The 21,987-nt window shown below is 58.3% G+C and overlaps 1 protein-coding gene and 3 non-coding genes across 8 annotated transcripts in view; all 4 read right to left on the bottom strand.

Annotated features, from left to right (window-relative positions):
* Positions 1–21,987, bottom strand: part of EIF4G1 (eukaryotic translation initiation factor 4 gamma 1) — a 44,708-nt gene that overhangs the window by 9,731 nt on the left and 12,990 nt on the right. For 2 of the 5 annotated variants that reach the window (XM_077825665.1, XM_077825666.1), the window contains exons 4-17: positions 20,329–20,502; positions 19,675–19,774; positions 15,340–15,452; positions 11,871–11,963; positions 11,439–11,505; positions 5,886–6,734; positions 5,425–5,513; positions 4,880–5,066; positions 3,788–3,942; positions 2,102–2,221; positions 1,636–1,809; positions 1,354–1,551; positions 841–987; positions 478–714 (exon numbers count right to left, since the gene is read on the bottom strand). In XM_077825665.1, the coding sequence (XP_077681791.1) occupies positions 478–714; positions 841–987; positions 1,354–1,551; positions 1,636–1,809; positions 2,102–2,221; positions 3,788–3,942; positions 4,880–5,066; positions 5,425–5,513; positions 5,886–6,734; positions 11,439–11,505; positions 11,871–11,963; positions 15,340–15,452; positions 19,675–19,774; positions 20,329–20,502 (2,703 nt within the window). Of the gene's footprint in view, positions 1–477; positions 715–840; positions 988–1,353; positions 1,552–1,635; positions 1,810–2,101; positions 2,222–3,787; positions 3,943–4,879; positions 5,067–5,424; positions 5,514–5,885; positions 6,735–11,438; positions 11,506–11,870; positions 11,964–15,339; positions 15,453–15,890; positions 15,911–16,126; positions 16,257–19,674; positions 19,775–20,328; positions 20,503–21,987 lie in introns of those variants that run through there. The other 3 variants (XM_077825667.1, XM_077825668.1, XM_077825669.1) reach the window with 3 other exon arrangements.
* LOC144270714 (small nucleolar RNA SNORD66) lies at positions 1,984–2,059 on the bottom strand. Its single transcript, XR_013347220.1, has one exon. It is a non-coding gene; the product is annotated as a small nucleolar RNA SNORD66 (small nucleolar RNA).
* LOC144270715 (small nucleolar RNA SNORD66) lies at positions 4,734–4,810 on the bottom strand. Its single transcript, XR_013347221.1, has one exon. It is a non-coding gene; the product is annotated as a small nucleolar RNA SNORD66 (small nucleolar RNA).
* LOC144270716 (small nucleolar RNA SNORD66) lies at positions 5,279–5,355 on the bottom strand. The gene has a single exon (XR_013347222.1). It is a non-coding gene; the product is annotated as a small nucleolar RNA SNORD66 (small nucleolar RNA).

Raw genomic sequence — 21,987 nt, 5'->3', positions numbered from 1 at the left:
GGGAGACAGTGTTACCCCAGTCACCACCATGCCCTCCCCACACCTGGCATTGCAGCGTGCCAGGGGCCCATGTCTCCCTGCGCGAGGGCTGCGAGCGCAGCATCCCAGGGCGCCAATCGCCTGGGGGAGTCACTGACCCCTCCTGGGGAGCAGGAATGGAGGGAGTGAAAAGCGGATGGGAAGTAGGGAGCCATTCAGGCTGGGTAGGCCCCACTGGCTCCTCCCCCCAGCCCCCCCCCCCCACTCTCCAGACCCCCCCCATAGGCAGCATCAGCACCCCTCCCTGCAATGGGGTGCTGAGGCCAGCATGACACTGAAAGGCAACTCCTGGTGCCCTACAGTCCTAGGCCACGAGCAAGATGGAGCAGCCCTGTAGGGACAGCTGCTGCCCCTGCTTTCAGGGGCTCCCTGGTTCTCCAGGGTGCCCTGACTTACAGGCCCGGGGCAGGGAAGCCGAGGGGAGAGGGCAGCAGCTACCTTGGCTTTCTCAAAGTCCAGGTCCTTGCCAATGGTGGTGAGCAGACGGCACAGGCACTCGAGCGACTCCTCGTCGTGGTTCTTGAGCAGCTTGACCACGCAGTCGTGCATGATGGCCTCCGTCAGCATCTTCAGCTTGAAGAGCTCCCCGATGAACTTGATGTTCCCCAGAGAGCGCCTCCTGGCCTTGTCCCGAGCATCGTCCAGCTCCTCCTTCAGGCGAGCCTTCTCCTCCGGCTGTGGGGAGGGGAGGGGAGTGGGGTTTACCCAGCAGAACCGCAGCCCACTGCTCCTGATCACACCTCACAATGGGGCAGTGCCCACGCCTCGCCCCCCCTGCCCTCGGGGAACAGCCCCACTCACGGCAGCAGCATCATCCATTTCCTTCTGCTTCTTCTCAAAGATCTCGTCGTCGTCCTTGTCCTTCTCAAACTCTTTCTGGCAGCGGTTCAGCAGCAACTTGCGGAAGTTCACAGTCACCGCCGGCTTGTCAGTCGTGGGGACTTTCAACTGCAGGGAGGGACGGGACCAGAGGTGAGGTGGGGTAATACCCGCCAGGCTGGACAACCAGCCCTGTACCCTCACCCCCCACAGCCAGTCCTGCTCCAGCCCAACACAGGGACAGCTGCCAGCTCCACCCCACGCAAGGTGCAGTGTCTGAGCCATTAGAGCTGGGAGCCAGGACTCATGGCTTCCATCCATCTCCAGCTCTGCCACCTCATATAAATCCCTCTGTTGCCCCCACGGTGCCTCAGTTTCCCCACCTGTAAGATGGGGGTCCTGGCTCCACAAAGTCTCTAGGAGGCTCTGATTTCTGTGGCAGGAAGGTGGCAGGGCACACAGAGCTCGGAGGAGCTGAGCCCTCAGGGCACTCACCCCCATAAGGCAACGGCACATGTTGGCATAGGCAACGGAGAAGTTTGGCTCGGAGATGGCCTTCTCAAAGATGAGGTCAATGACGCCCTTGAGCCGCTCCTCAGTGTCGATGGACAGCTCCGTGACCTGCTTCATCAGCTGCTGGAACATCTGCGGCGTCAGCTTGTTCAGGATGCTGCGCACACGCCGGAACAGGTCCTGCAGGGACACCCCAGACACCGTCAGTGAGAGCCGGCATATCCCCCCAAGCCCCCTTGCTCCTCATAGCTCCTCCCTACCTACCTGCGTCTTGATGTTGTCAGGATCCTCCTCCTCGGCAGCCCGCTTGCTGCTGGGCTTCCAGGCCTTCTCAGCCTTGTTGAGCTTGATGTCCTCGTTCAGGGAGACCGTGGCAATGATTTTCCGGGGCTCTTTCCTCTGGCTCTGCTGCGAGCGGCGCGGGCCCAACCCTGCAGGCTGAGGAAGAGGAGACATCAGCACTTCCCTTCTCATCTCCCCACACGCCACTGTCAGGCAGACCTGAGGCCTTGCACCCCATGCAATGGGTCTGTATCCAGCCCCCATGCTGGGGAGCCCCCACTGTAAGATACAAGCCAGATGGGCCAATGGCACCAGCACAGGCTCCTGGGCCTGCTCAGATCCTCGGTTCCATCACGGAGCATCAGTGGCCCAGACACGATGGCACAAACAGGAGATCATCATGCAGGCGAGCAGGAGGCTGAGGCTGGTGACCCTTTGAAGCACTTACCGGTCCCCGGTTGCCCATGGATGGACGGCCCAGGTTGGCAAAGGAAGGGGTGAAGTCAGGGCCGCAGTTCATCCCGCTCAGGCGAATGGGGTCCAGCGGTCGCATCGGCGTTTTATTCACCTGCAAATGAGAAGGGGGGGGAGGGAGGAGGCATGAAAACCACTGAAGATTCCCAACCTGCTGGGCTGAATGCACAGCCAGACTCCACTGGCAAGCTACATCCTCAGGATGCCCAGTGGAGAAGGGTCACTGCAGCAGAGCAGGCAATGCCAGGAAGGGAGCAGGGCACCCAGAAGGCACAGGCCAGACAGCTCTACCAGGGCTCAGGGGGAGCCCAACAAGGGAAATGGCTGGATGACACACATAGGAACGGCCAGGCTGGGTCAGACCAAAGGTCCATCTAGCACAGTAGCCCACCTTCTGACAGTGGTCAGTGCCAGGTGCCCCAGAGGGAACGAACGGAACAGGTAATCATCAAGTGATCCATCCCCCATTGCCCAATCCCAGCTTCTGGCAAACAGAGGCTAGGGACACCATGCCTGCCCATCCTGACTAATAGCCATTGATGGACCTAGCCACAATGAATTTATCTAGTTTTTTTAACCCTGTCAGTGTCTTGGCCTTCAACATCCTCTGGCAAAGAGTTCCATAGGTTGACTGTGCACTGTGTGAAGAAATACTTCCTTTTGTTTGTTTAAACCTACTGCCTATTAATTCTATTTGGTGATCCCTAGTTCTTGTGTTATGAGGAGTAAATAACACTTCTCTATTCACTGTCTCCACACCAGTCATGATTTTATAGACCTCTATCATATCCCCTTAGTCCTCTCTTTTCCAAGCTGAAGAGTCCCAACCTTGTTAATCTCTCCTCATACGGAAGCCGTTCCGTGCCCCTAATCATTTTTGTTGCCCTTTTCTCAACCTTTTCCAATTCCAATATATCTTTTTGGAGATGGGGCGACCACATCTGCATGCAATATTCAAGATGTGGGCATACCACGGATACACGGGCAATATGATACTGTCTGTCTTATTATCTATCCCTTTCTTAATGATTCCCAACATTCTGTTCGCTTTTTTGACGGCCGCTGCACACTGAGGGGATGTTTTCAGAGAACTATCCCACAACGACTCCAAGATCTCTCTCTTGAGTGGTAACAGCTAATTTAAACCCCACCGTTTTGTACATACAGTTGGGACCATGTTTTCCAATCTACATTACATTGCATTGACCAACATCCTCTTCTCCCACAGCAAAGGGAGAGGACACGGATGGGACAACTCCCAGGGAAGGCACCTCGGGCATGGCTCAGCCAAGGAGCTGCTGTGGTTTGTACAGTGCCCCAGGCAAGGTCAGAAGCAGCAAGGGATGCTCTGCCCATTCCAGAATAGGCACTTTTCTCAGCTGCCCAGCACCATGTGCCCAAGTGCAAGAAGTGCACCGGATAACTTCTGAACAGTTACTTGGCCAATGCTGGCTTGGTGGGAATCACCTCTATATTTCCACTGGGATCTGATCTGTGCCATGGCAATGACCAACCCCCGTCCCCCCTGCCCCTGAATACTTGGGTCTCCTGTTCTGGCCACAGCAGAGTCCACAGAGAGACCAAGCACGGAACTAAGAGTGGTTAGCAGCGTTTCCCCCATCTGATAACAAGCTTGCGCTGGTAGATCCAGGGTCCTCACCAGTCTGGTGGTGGCACTGACCTTGTCCAGCACCACATCGCTGATCTGGGGCAGCCCCTCAGGTTTCTGCATGCTGGCGAAGATGAACTGGAAGCCCAGCAGGAACTCCCGATCGTATCTCTTCTTCTCCTCTGGGTTCAGGGGCTTCCATTGTTCTGTGGCAGACGAAAGGCGACCACCCTGAAAAACCACATCCCTCCCAGCCACAGCCCACACCCGGGGGACGTCGCAAGGCAGGAAGAAGGGGCAGAGAAGCTGCAGGCAGGGCCAAGTGGTATAGCGGGGCAGGGAGAGAGGAGCACCCCACACAGCGGGCACTGAGCGGTACCAGCCCAAGCCCAGCCCCTGTAACCCCCCTGCAGTGGGAGGAAGGTCATGCCTGGCTCAGTGATGACACTGCCAGTCTCTGCCCACCACCCTGATGTAAGGGGATGTCGGGGGGATAAAGCCCACATCAACCCAACAGGGCAGATGCAGAACCTTGGGCCATGACGGCCTATCAGGAGGCTCCACAACAGGGCAGCCTCACATACAGCAGAGGGACAGCCAGCGGGCAAAGCCTGCAGGCCACGGGGCATGCTGGGACCTGCAGCTCTTCCGATTCCTGGCAAGCTGCTCAAACAGCTCCCCGACGTGCAGGGCTGGCATCACCCCTCGGGTTCCGGCATCTGCAGGACCCAACCTGCAGCCTAAGCCTGAAGCTACTGCCCTGCCCAAAGAACTGCTGTCCTCCAGTGCCCACTGGACAAGCAGGTTGTGAATGGATCTGGCCCCCCCCGCCCACAGTTCCAGTTTGCGCTAGGTGCTAGTGGGCCCTGCTGGGGTCGAGTCTCTGCAGAAGCCGGCGAGCCAGGACAGTGACCAAGGGGAAGTGAAAGCCAGGAGTGGTGAAACTCAGCGGGACGACCGGCGCGTGCTCCCAGCACCCCACCAGTGCAACCCCCGCCTGCTCAGATCCTCAGTTCCATCACAGAGCGTCAGTGGCCCAGACACGATGGCTCATAGCGGATGTCATCACAGGAGGCCGGGCCAGTCCGAGCGCAAGAAGGAAGCAATGAGCAGGACACCTACTTTGGCTGAAGGAAGGCTCACCTTCCTTGTACTGGTACTTCTGATCTGCGGCCTTGACCTTCTCCGGATCCAGCTTGTCCTCTTTCTCTTCCCAGGTCTCCTCAGTCTCTTCCTGAGGGCAGGCTGGGGCGGCCTCCTTGGGCTCCGGGGCTGGGACAGAGGCTGGGGGCTTGTTCTCTGCCTCAGAGGCACCATCGCTGATCTGAGACTTCCAATGAAAGGAGCCAGCGAGACAAGAAATGAGCGAGGAACCCAGCCAGGCCCTCCCAAAACCCTGGAAACGCACTCAGGGCCCCAGGATACCCGGACCCATAGCAGCCCCCAGTGCAGAGAGCTCCCAGTTAGAGGGAGGGCTAGGCACACAACTACCCCATGCCTTCAAGCCCTGGCCCTGCTGGGGGGAACCCCGACTTCCTGCTGCAACTCAGATCCTCAGTTCCATCACGGTGCATCAGTGGCCCAGACACGATGGCACTAACAGGAGCTCATCACGAGAGGCAGCAGCTCTGGGAGGTGAGGGGGTGGGAATGTGGCACCCATGCTGGCTCACAAGACCACACACCCACCTCTTTAAAGGCATCCAGCAGGTCGCCCACTGCTTCCTTCTTGTTGAGCTCCTTCATTTTCCGCTTTTTCTTTGGCACCGACACGGCGACTGGAGGGGAGAGGTAGGAAAGTGAGACCCCGGCCCCAAAAGGGGGAGAGAGAGACATGCTGCGGCCACCCCTCCAATGAAAAAAAAAAATCTTGAGCCCCTCCCCCTGCAGTGCAGGGAGAGATTCCCCTGCTACTCCGCAGCCCTTTCCCCACGCAGTGCCTGCCCCACGCTGGCTGGCTCCCCGAGGCGCAATAGGGCAGCATGTGGCCCAGCAGCCCCAGCGAGGGACCCCAGGCAATGCCAAGGCACAGCTTGACCACCGGCACAACCTGATCAGAAGGCTGCAAGACAGCCCTACACAAGACCTTGCTTCCTGCTCCAGGAGCCCCCATCCTTAGCACAGGGGTGCCCCCCTCCCAGCTCCCACACCTTGCGTGATCTCCTCGGAGCTCTGGGAAAGAGGCGCTTCCAACGGGGAATTCTGCTCTTGTGCTTCCAGGGGCTCCTCGCACTCCTCTTCTTCCTCCTGTTCCTCCTCCTCCTCTGCAGGGGGGGAGGCTGGGATGGCCGGCTCCTCTCCCTTAACCTCCTCGGGTTCCGAGATGGGGCTGACATCTGACTCCGGCTGCTCCTCTGGCTCGTCGGCCTCCTGCTTGCCAGGTACCCCCAGCCCGTTGGGCAGCACCAGCTCCTCTGGCTGGGCAACGGGAGACTCCACAACCGGCTCTGGCTGGCACACAGGCGGCTCGGCCACTGGCTCAGGCGTTTCCTCCAAGACTCCGTTGGATTCAACAACAGCTTCGCTGGAGGCCTCTTCCTCAGGGGGCGAGGGGCTGGGGGGAGTGGCAGGCTTAGCTGGCAGCTCCTCCTCCAGGGGTGGCACCTCCGGGGGCACCACCTCCGGGGGCACCACCTCCTCTTGTGTTTCTACCAGCACTGGTTGGGCTGGGGGTTCCAGGGCTGGGGGTTCCAGGACAGGGGTGGCAGCTGCCTCCTCCTGGGGCTCTGTGTCCAAGGCAGAGGCTTCCTCGGGCTGCTCCATGCCCCCTGGCACTGTAGTGGTGGCTTTAAGAGGTTCGTGTGTCTCTGCAGGAGCCTCAGCCAGCTCCGCTTTAGTGTCCACGTCCACTGGGCTCTCCATCGGCACCAGCGTCACCGCGGCCAGCGGCACGGGCTCCACCTCAGCGATCAGGGGAGGCGGGGGAGACGGGGACGCTGATTTACTTGGCTCTAGGGAGACGGGTTTACTTACAACCGGGACAGGCTTTGGGCGGTCATCTGCAAAGAAGGGAGACAGGGAGTTAGCGGTGCCCAGGGAAAGCCTGCCTCCACGGGCCAATTTGCGGAGCTGGGGGCACAGGTGGGCTTTTGGGTGCCAGCTGGCTGCCACAGAGGAAGGACAGGCTCAGGGTCAAGGGGGAAGCCAAGGAAGGAGGGTTGGGTGAAGCACCCGAGAAAGGCCGAAGAACAAAGGAGCCAGTGAGAGGAGCAGGAAGAGACAGAAGGAGCTGAGCTGCAGTCGGCTACTGTGCTGGAGCACAGCACGCATGAGACCGGGCTCGGAAGAGGCACCAGAGCGAAGTTGGGAATCACAAACAAGGCTTCAGTGCCACGTCGGAACACAAGAGCTGCCACCTTGGGTCAGACAGTGGGCATTTACACCATGTCTCTGACAGTCGCCTGCACCACAGCTTCAGGGGAGCGTGTAGAACAGAGCAATTACAAAGTGATCCGCTCATCTTCCTCTCCTGCTTCTGATACTCCGAGGTTTCGGGTCACCCAGAGCATGGGGCTGCATCTCTGACTATCTTGGCTAATAGCCACTGATAGACCTTTCCTCCAGTTCTTTTTTTAACCCAGTTATACTTTTGGCCATAATATTCAGCGGCAATGAGTTCCATGGGTTAACTGCACATAGTGTGAAGGAGTCCCCCCTCTTGTTTGTATTAAACCCACTGCCTATCAATTGCATCGAGTGACCCCTCCTTTTTGTAGGGTATGAAACGGTAAATAACACTTCCCTAGTCACTTTCTCCGCTCCATTCATGATTTTAGAGCCTTCTGTCTTATGCCCCCTTGATCATCTTTTTTCTGTGCTGCCTAATCCTTTTCATACCTCCTCATATGGAAGTTGGTCCATACCTCTAATCACTGTTTGCTTCCCCTCCACTATATCCTCTGGACACAGTATTCAAGGGTTGAACACTCCATGGATTTACATAGAGGCATTTTGATATTTTCTGTCTTATTTTCTATGCCTTTCCTGATAGTTCCTAACTGTTCACCTTTCTGACCACTGCTGTGCATTGTGGAGTAGTTTTCAAAGAACTATCTACGGTGACTCCAAGATCAATTTGAGTGGTAACAAGAAAAGAACAGTGTAGTTCCCCTTCTTAAAGTGAAATGTTACTATAGTGGGTGTATGTTTAGCTGGGATTATTTTTTTCAATGTGCATTACTTTGCACTTATCAATATTGAATTTCATCTGCCATTTTGTTGCCCGGTCACCCAGTTTTGTGAGAGCCTCTAACTCCTTGCAGGCAGCTTTGGACTCAAATGATTCTGTATCATCTGCAAACTTTGCCTCTTCACTGTTTTCTCCTTCTTCCAGATTGTTTATGAAAATTATGAACAGCACTGATCCCAGTGCAGATCTCTGGGGGACCCTGCTGTTCACCTCTTTTCACTGTGAAAACCGACCGTTTATTTCTACCCTTTGTTTCCTATCTTTCAACCAGTTACTGACCCATGAGAGGATCAGCCCTCTTATCCCACAGCTACTTAGTTTCCTTAAGAGCCTTGGTGTGTGACCTTGTTAAAGGGTTTCTGAAAATCCATATACACTGTCAATTGGATCACCCTTATCCACATGCTTGGTGACTCCCTCAAACAATTCTAATAGATGAGCAAGGCACAGCTTGTCCCTGCAGACTCTGGGCTGATTGTCCACATCATCACAGGATCCTATAAGTGTCTTATCCTTCTTTTATCTTTTCACCCCACTACTGTATCTCCAATAGTAACATTTAACTTTAAAAATGGGAACAACACAGGAATGAGGATGGTAGTTAGAGGGAAATTAAAAAGAACAAGGGTAAAACGCCTGCAAGCAGCATGAAGACTACTTTCAAAACACCTTAATAGAGGCTCAGACTATTAAATGTATACCCCAAAAAAAAAAAAAAAAAATCAAATCCCAATGAGAAAAACAGGAAGCAGCACAAACTCTGGAAAGTAAAATGTAAAAGAATAAGAAGTCTGGCCAGGAAAGAATTTGAGAAGCAACTTACTAAAGATGCAAAAACAAGTGCGTGAGAAGCAGGAAGCCTGCCAACCAGTCAGACACCAGATATGTTAAAGCAGCACGCAAGGAAGACAAGGTCATTGCAGAGAAGCTAACTGAACTCTTTGCATCAGTCTTCACTACAGAGGATCTGGCGGAAGATCCCCACAACAGAGCTATCCTTTTGGTGCAACAAATCTAAAGCACTGTCCCAAATTGATGTGTCAGTAGGAGAGGTTTAAGAACAGATTACTGTTTAGTTTACCAATGAGTCACCAGGACCAGATGGGATTCACCCAAGAGATCTGAAGGAACTCAAAGATGAAACTGCAGAACTACTGTCTGTAACATGTAACCTATCACTGAAATCAGCCTCTGTATCAGACGACGAAGTTAGCTAATATAGCGCAGATTTTTAAAACCAGGCTCCAGAGGAGAACCCGGCCGTTACAGAGCGGTGAGCCTAACTTCAGCACTGGACAAACTGGTAGAAACCAGACTCTGCAGGGAAAAGCCGTGCCTTGCCTATTAGATTTCTTTGAGCACATCGGCAATGCCACCCCACAAGTCAGACCTCTAGTGAAACACCACAACAGTCACTTAGACCAGTGGTTCACAACCCTTCTGGGCTCAGGACCCACTTGTAAATGCCTACGGCTTGTCACAACCCAGTAAATAGTCTGGGGGTGGAGGCCCTGGGCAGAGCCGTAACTAGGAATTTTAGCACCCAGGGCCAGCAAGCATATTTGTGCCCCCTACCAGAGGCAATGCCCTGTTTTTTGGTTGCGCCACCCCAACTGAGACAGACTGGGTGACCCGCTGAGGCGAGTCATGGGCGGAGGTCCCCCCCCGAGCTCCGCCGCGCAGGGCTGGCCCGAGCCACCTGGCGTCAGCCAGGGGTAGCTGACCTGCTTGCTCAACCCTGGTTACAGCCCCGCCCTGGGGTGGTTTTGGTCAGATCCTGCACCCGGGTGGAGTTGGGTCCTGCCCAGCACTCACACCACAGAGGCGGCTCCTGTGCCGTGAGGCTGGCTGGGCTGGGCTTGGCTCTCCACTTCGGGCGTTGCAACCTCCGGGTTTGCAGCAACTCTTGGGTTTGGCCCTGCCCCCTGACTGGACCAAATGTGTGCGAGTGGAGTTGTGACCTGGCTCATGCAGTTGCAGTGCCACTCACTCAAATTTGGCCTACCTAGGCTCCCGTCATCATGATGGCTGGGCTAAACCCGCGTGTCACTGGAACCTGAGAGATTCCAGTGCCTGGAGCAGGGAGGCGAGCCCAGTCAGCCCGATGGGACAGGGGCCACAAGAGCTGCCACACAACCCTTTGAAACACTCTGGTGACCCAATTTTGGGTCCCAACCCCCAGGCTGAGAAACCCTGACAGACAAATCACTAAGTATTCCTGGAGGTGGGCCAGGACAAGGGGCCCAACAGCAGGATGGGGGAGTGGAAACGAGGGAGAATTGTCTGGGGTGGATTTGGATCACGCAGTGAAATCAAGGCTTATTGGCTTCTCAGTACTGGAAGAGGCACCCTGAGCATGGAATGGTTCTAGCATCTAGGTATGAATGTCAGACTAATGGCAGCAGGAGCTACAAACAGCCACAGGGTTCGTACAGACCTAGGCAGGCCCAGCCAGACAAGTGCTGGCTGTAGACCGACAAAGCAGGCTGCGAGCTGGGAACCCAGCAGAGGAATACCTGGGCTTTAGGGGAGCATTCAACACCATCTCAGCCAGTACGACTTGCAGAATTAGAGTTGCTTGGCTTGCACATTGCCTTGGGGATGGGACTGCCCCAAGACATTGGGCACGGTGACCCTGAACTAGGAGGCCCTGCCGTGATCACAAAGGGTCCAGAGTGATCAGAAACAGGCAGAAAGTGACAGAAAACCACAGCTGATCTCTTAGGGGGAATAAACTGAAATCCAGACCCGCGGCGAGGGTGAAGGAGAAGCTGAGATACACCTGGTTTCCAACCAGACCAGTTTGCCATGGGACATGGGCACAAAGAAGACAGGTTGATGCCAGTTTGAACTGCTTACATTGAGCCCACTGTCCCGGAGCTGGGAGGGCCTGGTCCTCTCCACATCACTCGAGGGATACCCTGCCCTAGGGAAGGAGTTCGGAGAAGAGCTACCGAGCTGGAGAGGCTGAGCCTGGAGCAGAGATGGAGAGCGCTGGGTGTGCTGAGCTTGGATGAATCTAACCACCCAACAGGTAGAAACCCCAAGGAGGGGGGGCTCTGGGCAAATGGAGTGACACTAAGAAAGGGGGGGATTCTAAGCTGAGTCTTAGGGAGAACAGCCTCCCAGGTAAGTCACGTAGGGCTGGAGCATCGACTGCCCAGAGAAGGGGCGGGAGCCACATTGCTTGGGACACTGAACTAGCCCGAGTGCAATGCTGCAGGAACCAATCCTGCCACGAGCTCGGGATGGGGGCCCCCAGATTCCACGAGAGGAAACCCCCCACCAGCCTCCAAGGACTTAAGGAGCTTCTCCCACCCTCACCCCAACAGCTCCATCTGCAGGGGGTCACAGCAGGAGAGAGCAACAGGCCGCAAGCCGGGGACAGTCACCCCAGCCCTTCAGCCGCTTGGCTGCTCTCCTGCTCCTACCCCAGGTCCCACACTGGCCGCAGGCAGCTGATTCTCTATAACTAGTCCATGGGGGATGCCCCTACCCCACCCCAGACACCCACCTGGCCGGACAATAACCGCTACGTGGGGCGTCTCGCCATTGGCCTGTGGCTCCAAACCGCTTCCAGCCTGTGGAACAGAAGCACATGAAGGGTTAATGAGTGCCCTTCCCCCACACTAAGAACTTAAGTATAACGACCTCACGCACTGGTGTGGATTTTCCACGCCCCTGAGCAGGACAACTACCACCTATCGGGGAGGTGGGAGCGCCCACACCGAAGGGAGACGCTCTCCTGTCGGCCTAGGTAGCGTCTTCATTAAGTGCTACAGCAGCGCGGCTACAACCATGCAGTCCTGTAAGTGTAGGCAAGCCCTTAAACTCACAGCCACATACCACCCCTCCCTAGAGAAGGAACATGCAGGGCCCATCACTTGTGTGTGTGTTGGGGGGGGGGGCACCCAGTCAGTGGGGCAGCTAGGGAGGGGCCCCTTACCTGAGGAGGGGTGGGGGTGGAAGAGGTCCTTGCTCCAGACATGATTTCTTCGGTGATGTCTTTGCCGCCCTGGTTTGGATCTCGTATCCGGATCTGCCCATATAAGAGAGAGGCAGAGCATCCGTTAGCGGAGGGGGCCCACACTCCCCCTTCTCCCCCCCCACCGCGTTGGCAGGGTGAAGGGAGGGGCACACACGTCCCAAAGCTAGGGACAAGCTGGCAGCAGAGCACAGCTAACCAGCTCATGCCACCCCAGGGCTGAGATCAACCCAGCCCCAACACCCCCTGCATGTACAGTGCAGCCAGGCAGAGGCCTCTTGTGGATCTGCTCCAGGACAGAACTGCCTCCCAGGCAGCAAGCCCCCCGCACACCCCAGGGCCGGGACAGCCCCGTACCTGATCCCCCAGCAGCCGGGCGGGGAGCGGGTCAGGCCAGGCAGGAAGGGGAGGTTTGTTTAGCTTCCGGTGGGCTGCTGTAGCCACGTGGAGCGCAGCACTCACCCCGCTCCAACACGCGCTCGGCTGGGACCTCACACAGCCCATGGCAGGGGGCCAGCGACGCCGCAGCCAGCTGCCATTTCACTCCCGCTTGCTCGGCACATTCCCCAGCTCCCCCCTCCCACAGAGGCCAGGCCAGGAGGAAACGGCTCCTCCTGCCCCAGAGCAGCCAGGATGGGACTTTGGCTGCTGGAGGGGGAGTAGCCAGGCCAAGGGCAGGGGGAGGAAGGCACTTAGCAGCAGCCTGTGAGGTCACAGAGGCTCTGTCTGGCAGCCAATGGCAGAGCAGCCCTCTTGCTGTGCTGGGTACATCAGCACCAGTTGGGCCAGGCAGAAGCCACCCCACACCCCCGGGGAAGCAGAGACCAGCAGCCCCAGCCAAGACAGCAACCACCTACCCAATACAGCCTGGTATCTCCCCTCACTTGGGCAGTGGGACAGTCCAAGCATCTCCCCCCTCCACACCCTACCCCAGCAGGGCACTGAGAGAGTCCCATATTCCCCTCCCCAAACTGGGCAGTGGGACAGTCCTGTCATTCTGATTGTATGAGAAAAGGGGGTGTCACAATGCTCAGGGAATTGAGCGTCCCCATTGGCTGAACACTCCACTGCATCTGTCCTGGCGTCTCATGCCCCTGCCCTGGACAGGCTGTAACCCAGGGTGAGACCCCCTCGGGCAGCAGTGGGACCCCAGGCCCCCAGCCTGTAAGGAACAACCCTGCCCTGGAACTGGCAGGGGGGCGGGTGTGACAAAGTGGGACTGTTCTTAATGGTTCCTCTGAATAGTGTGGGGGTGCCTCAGTTTCTCCTATACAGTTCTTAAGTATCTAGGTGGTGGGGTAAGGGTGTATGATCATTGCAGAGCCCTAGAAGGCAGGTGTGTGCAGGGGCCTGGACACAGAATGGCTGACACCCTGTTTCCTGGCAAATGATGGCCTGGGCCCGTCCCCCCTGCAAGGTGAGAGCTAAAGGGTTGGAGAACAAAGGAATCAGGTGACCTCCTGGCCTAGGAAAGGGTAAAGCCCAGAGGAGGAGGGGTGGGAGGGAGTTTCAGTTTGGGGCTGGCTGGGACATGGAGTGCAGTGCGGACATGTTTGTCTGGCTCACTGGCCCCCAAAATGGACCCAGCTGAGGGGTCCTGTTCTCTGCACCTGCAAACTCTGTTTTAGACCATGTTCCTGTCGTCTAATAAACCTTCTGTTTTACTGGCTGGCTGAGAGTCACGTCTGACTGCGGAGTTGGGGGGCAGGACCCTCTGGCTTCCCCAAGACCCCGCCTGGGCGGACTCGCTATGGGAAGCGCACGGAGGGGCAGAGGATGCTGAATGCTCTGAGGTCAGACCCAGGAAGGTGGAAGCTGTGTGTGCTGAAGACAGGCTGCTCACAGAAAGGAGACTTCCCCAGAGTCCTGACTGGCTTCATGGGAAGCAGTTCCAGAGCATCGCCCAGGGACTCCGTGACAGCGGGCAAGACAAGCCGGGTTCTAGGAGTCTCCACCCTGCCTGCACATGGTGCAGCGACCCCCTGAGAACACCCCACCCCCAGCATAGCAGACATCCCCACTGCTGCCAGGGCAGTCACACTCCAAGCCACATGGCAGCTACCTACCGCAAGGGCCCCTCGACCCTTCCTGAGGATAGTGCTAGTCTCCTCCTCCTGGTCCTGCAATAGCCTCCCCCATCCCCCCCGCCAGTGCAGCCTGCACCACACTCTAAGCCGCCCCCTGCCTATCAGGCTCAGCCTCGCTGCAGAGGGGTGCCTGTGTGGAGAATGTAGGTGAACAAGTGGGGCACAGTAGGCTGGGATCCATTGTCTCTGCTGTGCCCCTCGGGGCAGGGCAGAATGTGGGTCACCTCTGCCCCAGCTGCATGGAGTCCCCAACACTGCACCATGGTCCCTGGGAATGGCCCAGGCCCCACAACAGACCGGACACCCGCATACCACAGAGCCCCTGGCCTGCACCCCAACCCCCAGCACTGCAGTGGGAATTCTGCCTCCGATAACAGGCAGAGCAAACGGAGGGGCCCAAGCTGCCTGCTGCCCAGCTTGGCATGGAGGAGGCAACAGGCTGCCCCGGGCACAGACAGCTCTTCCCCGTCCAACGTGGGCTGACTCAGAGACAGCTCCAAGAGGCGCAGGTGCCTCTTCCCTGCCAGGTTGCCAAGGTGGCCTGCCGCTGCCACAGCATCAAGATGCACAGCCTGGGCAGATGGGCTCCCAGCAAAGCAGGGTCCCCGCATATCTCCGACTCAACAGCAGTGCAGGTGCTCAGCTGCCCAGGCAGCAAGGGCCAGGGGAAACGAGGTGGCAGAGGGTTTGAATTACAAGCCACGGAGAAACATGTCCCTACATGAGCCAGGGTGGAGCCCGGGGGGATCTGCGCCCCCCCCCCCCGGGGAAGGGGTCCTAGCAGACCCAAGCTGCAGCGCTCACCGAGGGCGGCTTAATGCTATAAACAGATCCTGTGCCAAGCCTCTGAGCAACAGCATTACTGCAGCTCCGGCAGGCACCGGCTGGCAACTGCAGCACCCACCCCCAGTCGCAGCAGCCGTGACTCAGCACATTCTCCCCACCAGGGAGGACAGGGAAGGTCGGGCCTGACTGTGCAGACACAACGAGACCCAGCCACGCGCTCCCTCTCCTAACCACCGCCCCCCACATCCCCTGCACACAGCCACACACGGCCCCCCTTGCCCCCGCCCACAGAGGGGACGACGCAGTCCCGCCCGCTCCCTGCTTAGTGCGCGTCAAGATGGGCGAGAGGGGCCTGGCCAGGCGGCCTCCCACGGAGCTGGGCTCTGGCCCCTCACTCCCCACAGGGGCAGCACTTTCAGCTTGGGGGGGGCAGCGGCGGCCAACAAGCCGTGAGCCATTCTCAGGCACCCCACAAGAAGCTCCACCCCTTGGCGGGGAGTCACCAGCACAGGGCTCCCATGGGAGGCAGCAGAGAAACCCCCCCACCCCCCCCTTACCGTCTTGCGCTCTCGCTTTGTCGGGATGGGCGGCTGCTGGTTCATCATGACCTGGGCAGCGGGGACCCCGGCTGGGAACTGCTGCACCCCCTGAGCAGGGTAATAGGCACCAGCTGGGACAGGAGAGAGAGAGAGAGAGAGAGTCAGGGCACCGGGCAGCAGCCGGGACTAACAGCCTTGAGCCACCAGACACCATGCCAGAGGCAAATACCTGTGGGCCCTTGAGCAAGTGCAGTTCCCCCCAAGGAACCCCCACTGCTCGCGGGCCGGGAGTTTTGCCAGGCAGGCCCAGCAGAGCAGCTCCTCCCTCACAGACCAGGCAGCTCTTGCTTGGCCTTCCCTGCCCAGAGCCACTCGGGGTTGCTGGGGGTCAGAGCCCTCTAGAGCACCAGAGCACTACCCAATGAGCTGCTGCGCCCATAAACATGGGAGGCCCATGGGCTGTTCAGTGGGGCGGGATCCTCTCCCGGCAGTCTCAGGAATGTCCCAAACCTGAACAACAGGACCAACCAGCACTTCCGAGCATTCCTTCCCCATGATGCAGAGCGTACCCGAGCTGCCCCCACGTCCAGCTGCCTGCTGCGGAGGGCTAGCCAGCCCCAAGCCCAGCCCTACCCAGTGGCAAGGCACAGGGAAGCCACCCCACTGGCAGGCAGGAGTTAAACTTGCCACCAAGGTTGCCTCAGCTGGCAGAAGGCAGCTGGAAAGAAATCCCTACTCCAGGCCCAGCTACACTTCCCAGAATGCTACAGGACAGCTCAAGCTCCCATCCAGCCCCCTTCCAAACCTATCAGCTGGGCGGAGAAGGAAGCCTGTGTGTGTGTGTGGAGTCCATGTCCCATCCCGAGAGACAGGAAGTCCCAGGCAAGCACTGGGGTTCAGGTGTCTGCTCCCGCAGCTGCTTTCCTGGTGCCCCAGCTCCGCAGCAGCAGCTCCCCGGCCTTATCTCCCTCACACCAGACTGCATCCGCCCCAGCTCCGAGGAGAAGTGAGTAAGAAACAGAGCAGTCAGTTCACTCTGCTCACACCCTAGAGCCCTTCACCCCGATGGCTGGAGAGCTGGGGCTCAGGACCTTCACCAGACCCATGGCTGTTAGGCCAGCCAGCATCCCCACACAGTTGGACTACAGCACCAGGTAGTAGCCTGACCCCCCCGGCATGAGCCAGGGTCACAACAAGGGCAACATGACTGGGCTCCCCCAACTCCATGGCTGCTGCAAGGTCCCATGACCCCCAGCTGAAGATGCTGATCAGTCTCAGCCAAACCAGGACAGAACAGGGCAACCAAGAGCCCCAGGAACAGTGATGCGGGGCAAGGAGCAGCAGCACGGGCTGGCTGCTCAGATCCAGGGTGACTGATAGATGGACACAAGCAGTCAGACAGCGCAAGTCAGAGCTGGTCTGTCTCAGAACCAGGACTGGGAATCAGCTCTCTGCAGAGACCCTGTCTCTGCCCAGATCACCAATGGAGAACCAGGCCCATAGGTAAGGTGTCCGGGGAACACAAGAGCATGACCCGGGCACAGGAGGGCGTCCAAGGAAGAAGAGTGTCAGCCCCTGGCCTGAGCTTTACAGCAGCCAGCCTTCCCTGAACAACGGGCCAGACAGATGCCCCCCACACTCCCTCAGCAGGGCAGGCGACCGTGAGATGGATGCCAGCACAGGGAGGGAGAGACAGTAACAGGTGGGAGCCTGGCCTCTTCCCAAATCCAGCACTTTCCTGGGCCCCTAACACCCTTAAACCATCATCAGCAGCATTAGCGGGGACTAATGGAGGCTCCAGATCTCCACACCAGGGCTTGGGCCTGTCCCACCCCATTAGCCACCTACACACCCCAGCAGCGCACTCGCTGCTCAGGCCAGGAAGCAGCCACAAGGCAAACCAAGCGTGGGGGAGTTCAGACAGGCTGGCCAGCAATGGTCCTGCTAGCTGGCAGGGGGTGGAGATGGTGAGGGAAGAGAGAATAACCCAGAAAAGTTACTCCATCCATAAGAACACGTGGTCCCCGAGGGCTCGAGGGCCTGTGTACAGAGGGGAAGTGACTTGCCCAAGGTCACCCGGTGAGTCAGTGGCAGTGCTGGGAACAGAGCCCAGATCTCCTGACTCCTGGTCCTGTGATGAGCCACCAGGATGCCCTTCCCCAGGTACAGACAGAGCCCTCAGCAAGTGATTGCAGGGGCTCAGCAAAGGAACAAGAGCCCCTCCCATCTGAAGCACCCGACGCCAGCTCAAAGCTGCAGGTTCAAGCCAGCCCTGTTTCTTACAGGCCCCTTGGAGCTTTCCCCCAGCCTCACTGTCTGGGAGCCAGACTGCCCAGGAACCACACCTGACTACCCTTATCTTTGCCAGGGTTGGCTGCTGGTGTAGCCCAGGTATGCAACACCAGGAGGCTCAGAACAAGATGGAGGAAGAGGTACAATTGCCAACTAGAGAGGATGCTGGGAAGTGTAGTTTCCACACAGAGTTTAGCCAGCCACCCTCCCTCAGCTCAGCCTCCCACAGCATTTGTGGCCAGGCTCCTAGAAGCCAGCTCCTTAGAAGACCCTTCTGATGGCCGGTGACCACCAAGAGGAATACCTGCCGAGAGCGCCGAATGACGATGCTTTGACAGGGAGCTGGAAGCAGCAAGAGGCTGGGAAGCCGGCGTGTCAGGTCCCTCCTCTGACCCATGCAGCCAGCAGCATCCCAGGACGGACATTTACTAGTGACTTTGGAGGCCTTGTGCACTGGTGAGAAGCAGCCACGGGGCAGAGCGATGCAGCTCCCTACCACACAAGTCTGCCAATACCTGCAGCCCAACGCCCACAGCCCAGACCCCTTCCGTCCACAGCCCTGTTCACACCCCTCAACCCTGACCCACAGCATCCTTTTGCACGTCATTCCCGGGCCTCCAGCAGGAAGCTGCCACTCCCACTGGCCTGCTGCTTTAGGGAGATGAGGCACGGATGAGTCACCTGCCCTGTATCTCCTTCGAGGGGCTCTGGCCAGCTGCAGCAGCCCAGCCAGCCTGCCATGACTCACACACAAGGCTGCAGATACCACTGCTGACTAGCTGCTGTTACACAAGAGCATGTGGTCAAGAGATGCTGGGGCCTATCAGCTACCCCACCCCCAAGCTGAGGATGAGACACAGACAGGCCTAACCTGGAGGTTAGAGGAGCCCAGCCCAGCAAGCCTCAGCGTCCGGCTCTCTCCAAGATGCTGAATCCCAGCTGGGGAGGAGGGGCTGCACCTACCTGTCTCAGGGCCAGCCCATTTTGGTACCGTGTCCAGAGGCGGCCGCTGCTGGGGATGGGATGGGACGCAGGCCCCGGCAGCTCACATTGCTGTGTCTGCAGAGACGCCCGCCCGGGATGGATCCAGACTAAATATAGTCACAGCCCTGCTGGCCATGTGAGCGCAGCGTGGGGGAGGGGCGGGGCGGCTGGCTGCACAAACACACCGCTCCACTCCAAGGAAGGGCAACCTGGGGAAGGGGGGGGACCGAGAAGCCATGGCAAGTAGGGGGGGCACATGGGAGCCCCCTTCCATACTCCCCCTTGAGCCCTTGGCTTGGCCCCTTGTTTATTTAGGGAACAGCTGACTCTGGGGCTGCTGCCTGTTTCCTTCCACAGCGACCAAAGGGCAGGCTGGGGCTAAAGTCTGCCCGGCCTCTCTGCCAGGACAGTTAAACATTAAGCTGCCCTCACTGGGGGTAGGCGGGCAGGGGGCCCTAATGGGGTGGGCCAGCCTCAGTGTTCTGCCCGCTCATTTCAGCCCCACGCTCACATCTCTCCTACCCTCTGGCAGCGCCCTCCTCCCGCAGAACAACACTCCCCACCCCTCTCCTTTGGCAGGGACCAGTTTGGGAATGAGGAAAGGGACGTTCCTAGGGAAAACTCTCACCCCCCAACTCCGGGGCGCTAAGGGAGGAGTGCAGGGGGTGAAATTCACACCCCCTTCCGATGGGACACGCATCCCACAAAACGAACATGGCAGGATCCACAGCCTTTATATAGGGAATAGCAAGGGGCTGCATGGAGGCCAGAGCTGGGGCAGCAGGGCTAGCCGGGATTCAGGGGCATCAGGAGAGCTGAAAGTGTGGGAAGCCCAGGGCATCGGCAGAGCTGTGTGGGGCACAGTGGGGCCCAGGGCTGGAGTAGCAAGCAGCAAAGGGGGCTGCAGGTCAGGATTGAGGAGCATCAGCAGAGCTGCACAGGGCACAGCGGAGCCTCGATGGGAGTAATCGCACGCTGTCTGGTTGTCACCAGTGGCATCAGCCCCATGGTTTCAGGCGCCCCAAACTCCCACACCAGACTGAATGGAAGAGGAACAGCGACTCCGGGGGCCCTTACCGTAGGTGCCGAATTCCGGGGGGTTGGCTCCAGGGTAAAAGCTGGGGGCGCCCGGCTGGACTGGGTACTGCTGAGTTGGAACAACATACGTGGAGCGACCCTGGGTGGGCAGAGAACACACTGATTACTGCCTGCCAGACCCTGGAGCACACATCTTCACGCCAGAGATCGGAGGAGACTCTCCCAGCAACGGTCACAGAGGGCAGGACCTAGGGAATGGGCGAGGCTGCAGAGCAGGAGGGCTCTGGCACCAGGCTGCCAGCCCCACGGGACATGGCTCAGCGGAGCAGGCAGTCAGTCCTTGCCAATCCAGCAGCGAGCAGGGCCCGATACCACACTTGGCCCTCGAGGCTTCCTGGGGCAGAGGTGACACATGGTGTCACTCAGCACCAGCCTTTCCACCCCAACAGCAGCACGACGGGCTTCCAGAGGGCATGGGGCAGGGCCCCGTGCATGGGGCAGCAGAGAAAGAGAGTCAGGGTCCAGAGGACTTCACATGGGGGAGCCCCAGAGCCTTCCCTCCCACTCCGAATAAGATGATCTGGTGGCCAATTCTGTCCTGATGATACCACACCCCCATTTCAAAGCCATTTTGAGCCTCATGCTGCAGGGAGCAGAAGCCCAAGGAACCCAGTGTCCGGATGCAGCCCTCACCTGTCCTGGGATGTAATAGGCTCCTTGCGACGCAGGGTAGGAAATCTGGGAGGGGATCATCATCACCTGGGAAGCAGCTGGATAGACATGAGCAGGTGGGCCGGGCCGGGCCGACGTGTTACTCTGCACCCGGGAAGCACTTGTCGGAGGCTGGGCCCTGCTCTGGTAGAAATGCTTTGGGAGAGAAGGACGGTGGCATTCAGTTAGTCCCAGCAGGGTGCCAGGACCGCCCAGCTCCATGCCCCACAAAGGCAGCTGCTTCCCATCTCTGCATCCCTTATCCAGAGGGCTGGACAGCAGCTACCACTACCCCCGGAGCTGGGACCACAAGCAGACAGCTAATGTTCCGCCCCCCAGCTGGGATAGGAAAGTCAGTCTAGGGCAGGAGGTGTGAGGAACCAACAGCAAGGCATGGCATGGCATGCCCACACAGCTTGTGGTGTAACTCTGGGACCCTTCTGACACATGGTGCCCAGACGCTAAGAGATGGTCACCTGGCAGCACACATGACCATTTCATAGCTGTCATTTGTGCCCATCACAAGATGGCTGCAATCCCCAGCTGGCTCCTCCCGCCCCTGGGGCCATGGGTGTCTCACTGCAGGACCCAAGGTGTGCAGTGCCCCAGGTTGGCTCAGCTCCATTGACACCAGTGGAGATGGACTGGGCCCTACTCTTCCCCTAGCAAAAATTCCCATCATTCCTCGAACAGCCATGGAAAACTACAACTCACAGAAGGCACCTGTAGGGAACCACAGGAAGTGGGACAATCTATCTCCCCCTATTCCCCTTAAGCACAATGCTCAAGCTCCATCCAGCCAAAGGCTGCAAGCCTAACAGAGCTGATCAGAGCCACTCGCAGCACCCCCAATACAAATGCTGTGGCCTGTGGAGACTACAGGCCCGAGCCAGCCAGGCAGCTGGGACTGCAAGAGCACTGAATTCTGGGACATGTCATCTCCATGGGCTGCCCTACAGATGGAGCTGAGCAACCAGCTGGAGCTGGGTGGAATCACTCTGCATACATAGGGAGCACAAGGAGGGACCATCTCATTAACCAGCTGCTGTGGGGGGTGCTGGGGTGCACCAGGCAAGTCCAGCCCTGCACCTTTCTCCTAGGGGGTCTCCTTTTAAGTGGGAGCAGCCCTGAGCCTTTCCAGACCCCAGTGTAACATCAGAGGCCCCCTGGGCTTGGGAGGGAAATTACTGCATCCCAATCCTGAGCCCCAGAGCAGCAGTCCACCAACAGCCCCAGCAGAGTGAAGCATGGCAGATAGTAGCACCGTGTTCACACACACATACACACGCACCACGTGCCCTGTCTCCCACTCCCCAGCCGAGAGCACCACCTGAGCAGGGGTAATGAAAAAGCGTTACCTGAAGAGACCTGAATCCTCCCTGTTAGCGAGCACACACACAAGGGGAGAAGGAAGAGAAAAGAGACAGGAGTTACCCCACAGCCTCACAAGGTCCCAGGCCCCAGGACAGGCGAGCGCTGCTAGGCCAGAGGCGAACACTGCTGTCGGGGGAGCCGGAGCTCAAGCGGGCTTTTGGTACAAGAGCCGCCCGGCTGTAAGGGAAGGTCAGAGGGGAGGGCCAGGCGGGAGAGCAGTAAAGCAAGCGTGTCTCATGGGCACAGATGCTGCACCCCTAATGCACA

The sequence above is a fragment of the Eretmochelys imbricata genome, chromosome 9, assembly GCF_965152235.1.
Source record: "Eretmochelys imbricata isolate rEreImb1 chromosome 9, rEreImb1.hap1, whole genome shotgun sequence".
Classification (NCBI taxonomy): Eukaryota; Metazoa; Chordata; order Testudines; family Cheloniidae; genus Eretmochelys; species Eretmochelys imbricata.
Note: the sequence above shows the minus strand (reverse complement) of the source record. Positions and strands in the feature narration are given on the sequence as shown.